General features: G+C 44.6%; 1 protein-coding gene across 1 annotated transcript in view; it reads left to right on the top strand.

Moving 5' to 3' along the window:
* Positions 1–521: 521 nt before the first annotated feature.
* Eif3h (eukaryotic translation initiation factor 3 subunit H) overlaps positions 522–8,923 on the top strand; it is a 112,463-nt gene continuing 104,061 nt past the window's right edge. The window contains exon 1 of the mRNA XM_004661381.2: positions 522–689. Coding sequence (XP_004661438.1) covers positions 558–689 — 132 coding nt within the window. The 5' untranslated portion in view covers positions 522–557. The remainder of the gene's footprint in view (positions 690–8,923) is intronic.

Below are 8,923 nucleotides of genomic sequence, written 5' to 3'. Positions count from 1 at the left end.
ACAGCAACCTCCTACCTCTGCCTCCTGAGTGCTGGGAGTAAAAGTAGGTACCCCCATACTGGCTCTAGTTCACATGTTTCTTTTGTGTATGATTTTCTTTAGTCAAACTTGTTGGGGGAGTGGTCCAGAATCGAGAAGATATGTCCAACCCATCTTCCAAGAAACACCAATCTGGGTTCTGAATACATTCCTAAGATAGAAACTGTAGAATTTTCTTATGGAACAGGGATGAGGCACAAGAGACACTGAACAGTTGAAGATAATATGAAGATTTGGGGTCCTACTAATTTGAAGAATAGAATTAAATGAGCATTCAATGGGTGACAAGAGAATGCGCACTGCGCCTGCGTCACCGAGACTCCTGAACGGAAACTGCGCCTGCGCCCAGGATCGCTCCAGGCCGGGGCTGCTGGGGGAGGCCGCGGAGGCGTGGCTCCACTCCGGCGTCTCTTCCAGGCTCCGCCCCCTCCGACGCCGCTCCGTAAACCCGTCACGGCGGGCTCGTACTTCCGCTTCCGGCGCCGCACGCTTCTCTTTCTTCCTGTCTGGCTGGAAACATGGCTTCCCGCAAGGAAGGCGCCGGCTCCACCGCCGCCTCTTCCAGTTCCACGGCCGGCGCGGTGGGCAAAGGCAAAGGCAAAGGCGGCTCGGGAGACTCGGCCGTGAAGCAGGTGCAGATCGACGGCTTGGTGAGTGCAGTCGCGGCCCGCAGGCTCACGTGGGCCGTCCTGCGCCGGCCCCTCGCCTGCCCAGCCGGCCCGGGGCTTGCCCTGCGGCCCCTCGCCTGCGTCCTCACGCGCTGCCCGCCGTCGCCCTCCCTGCTTTCTGATGGCGGAGCTGGGCGTCCCGAGGAGGGACCGAGGCCGGGGGCGTGCGTGCGTGCGCGCGCGTGTGACAGCTGCTTGGGGAGGGGGAAAGGACTCACTGGGACAGGCGCTCGAAAGCGGTGTCGAGATGGGTTTAGGACTTCCAGCTTAGGGCAGTGGGCCGGCGAGAGAAATGAAACAACTCCGTTGCTTCCCGGCGGGGCCTTGCACACGTGAACTTTTCAAGTGGAGGGCTACTTTGTAGGGTACTCTTTCGGGGCTGTTTTCAGAACTTTACCTGAAAGCTCAGAATTGGAATAAACTCCTACGCAGTGTGTAGTGTGAACAACAGAAGGGTCGTAGATTGTAGCGTTAAGTGTTTCGGGTGAAGCTTGAAGAACTAGGATCTCTATGTAAGGAAATGGACTGAATAGGAAAAAGGTAAAAGTAGATGTAATGTTGTAGCCGTAAAAGCCCCTTCCTCCGGTCTGGGATGGTGGCTCAGTGGTTAAGAACGTTTGCTTGCAAAGCTTGTTGTGGCCCGGCTTCAGTTCCCCAGTCACCCACATAAAGCCAGCCACACATTTGATTGTGTGGCAAGAGATCCTGGGACACCTATGCACACACACACATACACAACACACACACACACACACACACAAATAAGTTTTTTTTTAAAGAAAGCATTCTTGCATATTTTAAAAAGCAACGATTTTTAACGTTATTATTTATTTATTTATTTGACAGAAAGGCAGACGGCGCTTCAGGGCCTACTTTCATTAGCACCACTTTGTGCAGCTTTATGGGGACATTGGGGAATCGAACCTGGTTGTCTGGCTTTCCAGGTCAGCATCTTTAATCGCTGAGCCTCTCTCTCCATTCCTGCAAAGTCTTTCCACATGTGTACTTTTTTGTTTGTTTGTTTTTTCTAGGTATGCTTTCACTCTACCTTAGGCTGACCTGGAAGTCTCAGGGTGGCTTTGAACTTCCAGCGATCCTCCTACCTCTGCCTCCCAAGTGCTGGGATTAAAGGCGTTAAAATTTTAAATTGGTAAATGCTTTAAAATGTTTTTGAAATTTTAAAATTCATATGAAAATCAATTGTGCCAGGCTGTAAAGTTGGGAACTATTGATAATTTCAATCCAGCGTATCAGTTTGTTGAACTGGCACAAATAGCTTTTATTTTCAAAAAAAAATATAGCTGATGTTCAAGGGCTGTCTTCTCAGTTAACATTTCCTAGTCTCACTTTCCTCATCTGTTCTGTGGGAAATGAAAATTATTTCTGCCATGGTGTTACTGTTTGCAGAAAATGACACACTTATGTGTCAACCTGCAGTAATTACTTCATACTGGTTACTTGTGATTATTGCTGAATTTAATATTTGAGGATGGCAGAGTTTGAAAGATGCAGGCAAGCCAAGACAGTGTCACACTGGGCAATTGCTACAGAAGCAGAGGGGGAGGATCAGGAGTTCCAGGCCAGCCCAGAAGATGCAGGCAAGACCTTAATTTTGGAATGCTCTGCCCTATCATTTAACTTTCATTTGCCTAATACTTTGAGACAGCAGTTAAGGTCATTTCTACTTCCAGTGCTAGCCTTCAGTGCCTTAATGGGAGCAGGTGTGTGGCTAGGATGAAATGACATATCTTTAAAATTTTTTTTCTCAATTTTTATTAACATCTTCCATGATTATATAAAATGTCCTGTGGTAATATCCTCCCTCCCCCTACTTTCCCCTTTGAAATTCCATTCTCCATCATATCCCCTCCCCATCTCAATCAGTCTTTTATTTTGATGTCATGATCTTTACCTCCTCTTATGCTGGTCTTGTGTAGGTAGTGTCAGGCACTGTGAGGTCATGGATATCCAGGCCATTTTGTGTCTGAGAGGAGCACGTTGTTGTAAGGAGTTCTATCCTTTCTTTGGCTCTTACATTTTTTCCACCACCTCTTCTGCATTAGACCCTGAGCCTTGGAAGGTGTGACCGAGATATTACTCGTTACTCCAGTCACTTCTTTCCAGGATCACGATACCTTCTGAGTCGTCCCAAAGTCACTGCCATCTACCAAAAGTGAGAGTAGCGTTAATATAAGGGTATAAATATTAAGAGAAGTGCTTGCTGGGCTGTTTGATAAGCATAATATATACATTTATCCAGACATCAGCAGAAGTTTCCCCCCACCCCCAGGGCTCATGACTACCCCTATTTTAAGTTTTCAGTATCAGGGATGTATTCCTTCTCATGGAGTGGGCCTCCAGTCCAATTAGAGGGCAGTTGGTTTCCACCATGATAGTTGTGCCACTATTGCACCCATTGGCTCATTTGGCCTGGCTGGCCAAATATAAGGCTTGCAGTGTCCACTGTTGAGTATCTTCACTGGTGATATCTCTTTCTCCCATTGAACTGCATGTAGAATGGCTTTTTCTGGCTTTCTGGAAATGACATATCTTTAGAATTCTTTAAAATTTATTTTATTTATTTGAGGGGTGGGGGGACACAAATATGGGTGCATCAGGGCCTTCAGCCACTGCAGATGAATTCCAGAAGCATGCACCACCATGTGCATCTGGCTTATGTGGGTCCTGGGGAACTGAACCTGGGTCCTTTGGCTTTGCAGACTAGCTCCATAACCTCTAAGCCACCCCTCTAGCCCTAAAGTATTTTTTAAAAGTCTTTTATTTATTTATTAGAGAGAGGGAGATAGCCATGCCAGGGCCTCTAACCACTGCAAACAAACTCCAGATGCATGCACCACCATGCACATCTGGCTTATGTGGGGTTTGGGGAATCGAACCTGAGTCCTTACACTTCACAGGCAAGCGCCTTAACCTCTTAAATTGTCTCTCCAGTCCTTTATATTGTTTTTTTTTTAATTTTTATTAACATTTTCCATGATTATAAAATATATCCCATGGTAATTCCCTCCCTCCCCACCCCCACACTTTCCCATTTGAAATTCCATTTTCCATCATATTACCTCCCCATTACAATCATTGTAATTATATATATACAATATCAACCTATTAAGTATCTTCTTCCCTTATATTGTTTTATTTATTTGAGAGAGAGAAAGAGGATGAGGAAGAGGCAGATAGAGAGTGGGCTTGTCAGGCCCTCTAGCCATTGCAAACGAACTCCAAACACATATGCCACATTGTGAATCTGCATTTTTGTGGGTACTAGGGAATTGAACCTGGGTCTTTTGGCTTTACAAGCAAGTGCCTTAACCTCTAAGCCATATTTCCAGGCCCCAGAATGAATCTTTAGAGATCACATTATTGGTGGGTGGACTAGAATTGTAAAAGTAAGTACCACGTACTTTTTTTTTTCTTGGTTTTGGTTTGCCAGGGAAATTCTCACTCTAGCCCAGGGTGACCTGGAATTCATATGTACTCTCAGGGTGGCCTTGAACTCATGGGTATCTTCCTGAGTACTGGGATTAAAGGGGTGAGCCAAAACACCTGGGCAGTATCACTTAATTTTTTTAAAAAATATTTTATTTTTTTTTATTTATTTGACAGAGAAGGAGGGAGGGAGAGAGAATGGGTGTGCCAGGGCATCCAGCCACAGCCAATGAACAACTCCAGATGCATGCGCCCCCTTGTGCATCTGGCTAACGTGGGTCCTGGGGACTTGAACCTGGGTCCTCTGACTAAGTCATCTCTCCAGCCCACTTCTGCTTACTTTAAAGTAAACACTTGGATGATGTCTTTTCTTTTTTCTTTTATGAGAGAGAGAGAAAGAAAGAATGGATATGAGTACAAGTGAATGAATGAGAATGGGTGCGTCAGCCTCTGCACAGCAAATGAACTCAAGTTGCATGTGCCAGTTTGTTCATCTGGCTGTATGTGGGTACTAAGGAACCGAATCTAGGTCTGCAGGCTTTGCAAGTAGGTGCCTTTAACTACTGAGCCGTCTCCTCAACCCATGAATAATGTTTTTTCTTATTAAACTTGTATATCACAAAAGCACTTTTGAATTAGTTTCTAGAGTTGAAAAAGGCAACATATATAATAAATCTATTTAGTGGGTGTAGCTTATTTAGTAAACAATTAGGACCTTGTCTGGTTGTGGTGGCACACACTTGTGATTCAAGTACTTCTGGGGAAAGGACAGAAGGATATAAAGTTAGGTTAGCCTGGACCTCATACTGAAGCTGTCTCAAAAAACCAAAAAAAAAAAAAAAATAGTTTTAGAACATTCTTCTATTTGCTAGGCCCCATTGCACATGGGGCAGTGATAGAAACACATCAGTAACAGGGTCATGGGTACCTTAAGAGAGTTTGTTGAATTAGTATGATTGCTGCTGGTTTAAATTTGACAAGCAGACAGTGGGCCTAGGAAAGTTAAGTGATTCATTTTCACTGTTGTGGCTTCAGAAATGATTTTATTCTTATTTTTTTTTTCCGAGGTAGGGTCTCACTCTAGCCCAGGCTGACCTGGAATTCACTGTGTAATATCAGGGTGGCCTTGAACTCATGGCATCTACCTATCCCTGCCTCCCAAGTGCTAGGATAGAAAGTGTGTGCCATCATCATGGCCGGCTTTTTTTTTTTTTTTTTAATTTTGTCAATTCATTTGTGTTAAGGAACTGATGAATGTTTTTCACAAAATAGATAAGTGAAAAAACTTATGTGTTGGCTGGAGTGTCCCTTTGCAAGCATTAGGACTGAGGGTGTCATAGTTTGAATCTTCAGCTTCAGTTCCATGTAAAGAGCTGCATGTGTCCTTGGGCCTATAGCCCTAGTCTTGCAGAGGAACAAAATCCCAGGAATCCTCAGAGCTTTGCATACTCTGGAACTACTAGTGACTGTGGCTGAAAACAAGAGCCAGTGGAAAAGTGATGGGCAGGATACACCATGTTCTGTTTTGGCCACCATAGATGAGTGTTCCCCTCCTCCACTCGAAGGTAGGTGGAGCAACATACCACACCCCTTCACACCACATTACACACAAGCAACAATAACATAAAACTTTACATGTTGATAAACTAATTTGCTGTGAAAGATGTACCTTTTCAGTCATTAAAAATGTATCTCTACCACCCATAACCCCCCCCACCACCACAAACTTGGGTGGCCTCAAACTCACAGCGATCCTCCTACCTCTGCCTCCTGAATACTGGGATTAAAGGTGTGCACCACCATGCCTGGCTAAAAGCACCTTTTTTTATTACCTGGTTGTTGCAGGCAGGTTTGCCTTGCTTATAGAAATCACCCAACCAAGAGCAGCTTATGGGAAAAAGAGGTTTATTTTGGCGTACAGGCTTCAGGGGAAGCTCCATGATGACAGGGGAAAATGATGGCATAAGCAGAGGGTGGACATCACCCCCTGACCAACATAAGGTGGATAACAGCAATGGGAGTGTGCCAAACACTGGCAAGGGGAAACTAGCTAGAGCACCCATAAGCCTGCCCCCAACAATACACTGCCTCCTGGAGGTGTTAATGCCCAAATTTCCATCAACTGGTAACCTAGAACTCAGAACACCTAAGTTTCTGGGGAACACCTGAATCAAACCACCACATTCCGCCCCTGGCCCCCATAAACTGTTAACCATCCATGATGTAAAATGTAATGTATTCAGTCCATCTTTAATAGTCCCCATATCATTCTTTTTTAAAAATTTTTATTAGCGTTTTCCATGATTATAAAAAAAATCCCATGGTAATTCCCTCCCTCCCTCCCCCCACTTTCCCCTTTGAAATTCCATTCTCCATCGTATTACCTCCCCATCTCAGTCATTGTCATATCAATCTTAATGATGTTCACACATCCCCATAATACAAAAAAAAAAAAAAAAACAAAGCCTCAAAAAACCCATAGTGGCACAGAATAAACATTCACACTGTAAACGATGGCATTGGGATAGCAAAGAAATACTGAAGCAATACATGACTTAAACATGGCAAACAACAAACTCTGTAGCTCCAAGTCCAACAACTCTAGTGAAGACAATTCTTCAAGTTCGATAACTCTAACCAGCAATAAATTTCTGGAGTTCCAATTCCACCCCTCCAGCTAGGCTACTCACAGTCCTGGAACACTGCATTTGGGACTGGAAGCTCTCCTTGACAGCCATCTCATGGTTCTGGCATCTCCACTGGGTCTCCACAGCAATTCACGTTCATCCTCATGGCTCCATGGAGTCTCCATGCAGGCATCCAGCAAACCTGCTTTACACTGCCCATGGCCATTTCCAAAACACAAGACTGTCACAAACTCAGTGACCCTCTCTTTCCTGCATTTCTTATACTCACAATACCAGGCAGGGTGCCAGTTTGTTAATCCAGGGGGGAATAAAGCAGACTTTGAAGAACAGGACACTCCTTGAGCACTCAGCCTCCTTCAAAGGAGTCAACATTCTTCCTGTTGCCCCAGTGCAGGTCAACTGGCCCAATGTCAAAGGTAATCTCTCAATTGCAGCTGAGTGGGCAGCAGTTCACCCAAAGATTTTTCTTTCTGTGCCATATCCCTCTTCTCACACCATTTCTGTGCAAAGCAACCCTTCACTTCTCAGAACACTGGCATAACAGTAAGCCTCACACAAACTGCTAGCTCAGTCCAAGCAAAGCTTTTTCTCACCTTCCTAATAAGCCAAACCTCACAGTCCATAGTTCTTACTGCATTCAGGTCTTTCAACTGACCAGAATAGTCCATCAAGCTGTACTTACAGCACTGCAAGGCATCTCTTAGGCCAAGGTTTCAAATCCTTCCACATTCCTCTTGAAAACCAGCTCCAAAAGGCCAAAGCCACACAGTAGCAACAAATGACACCACTCCTCAGTGCCACTTTACTGTTGTAGTCAGGTTTGCTTTGCTGGTAGAAATCACCCAGCCCAGAGCAGCTTGTGGGAAAAAAAGTTTTATTTTGCCTTACAGGCTTGAGGGGAAGCTCCATGCTGGCATGGGAAAATGATGGCATGAGCAGAGGGTGGACATCACCCCCTGGCCAACATAAGGTAGACAATAGCAGTAGGGGAGTGTGCCAAACACTGGCAAGGGGAAACTGGCTATAACACCCATAAGTCCACCTCCAACAATACACTCCTTCCAGGAGGCGTTAATTCCCAAATCTCCATCAGCTGGGACTCTAGCATTCAGAACACCTAAGTTTATGGGGGACTCCTGAATCAAACCACCACACTGGTTGTCTGGAAAATTGGATTAAGAATCAGATCCTAAGAAGAGAGCTGCCCCAACATACCTCAGAAGGGGCCCAACTGAAACTAAGGACAACTGGCGAAATAAGCAAGGGTGATGTTTTCCTGAGAACTGGATACCAGCACAAAGGGGAAGGATCAATGCAGAGAAAAATCAACTCCTACCAAATCAGAGAGCCAGAGCCTCAGAGGCCCCCAACACCTCAGCACTGAAGCAGACCAAAAATGAACCCAACATGGCTCAGGGAAATCTTGCGGAAGAGGGGGCGGAAAGAATGTCAGAGTTACATGTTGGGTCATGATTTTCAGAGACATTTATACTAATAACTGTGGGCTAACTCCACAATGCACGACCCATTTTCAATAACAAGGAGGGTCTAATGGGAGGGGGTAGATCACAGATGAGCCTAAATAATGGTACCAAACTGCCTGTATTTACTGAAAAGAAAACTAATAAATTAAATTAAAAAAAAAAAAAGAATCAGAAGCTGGGCTGGAGAGATGGCTTAGTGGTTAAGGCGCTTGCATGCCAAGCCAAAGGATCTGGATTTGATTCTCCAGTACTCATGTAAGCCAGATGCACAAGGTCTGGAGTTCACTTGCGGTGGCTAGAGGCCCTGGTGCACCAATTCTGTCTAACTATCTCTGTCCCCCCATAAATAAATAAAAATAAAAAATAAAGAATTTGATGCTTATCAGTGACTCCAAATCAATTATAAAAAGGGCAAGGAAGGCCTTGAGCATTACTTATTGTGAATTTGTGAAAAATTCAATGAATTACTTCTTTGTAGCAATGAATATTTCTTTGCTTTTGTTCTCTATCAACCAGGTTAAGTATTAACAATAGAAATCAGGAGTTACTGTTGTCACTATTATTATTTTGAGATAGGGTCTGTAGAAGGGTTTAACTTAATTTGAGCTATCTCTGGACATCTGCCTTCCTATCATTG

This window comes from Jaculus jaculus, chromosome 2 (genome assembly GCF_020740685.1).
Source record: "Jaculus jaculus isolate mJacJac1 chromosome 2, mJacJac1.mat.Y.cur, whole genome shotgun sequence".
Taxonomy (NCBI): Eukaryota; Metazoa; Chordata; class Mammalia; order Rodentia; family Dipodidae; genus Jaculus; species Jaculus jaculus.
The sequence above is the reverse complement of the archived record's forward strand: the minus strand, read 5'-3'. Positions and strand labels throughout refer to the sequence as shown.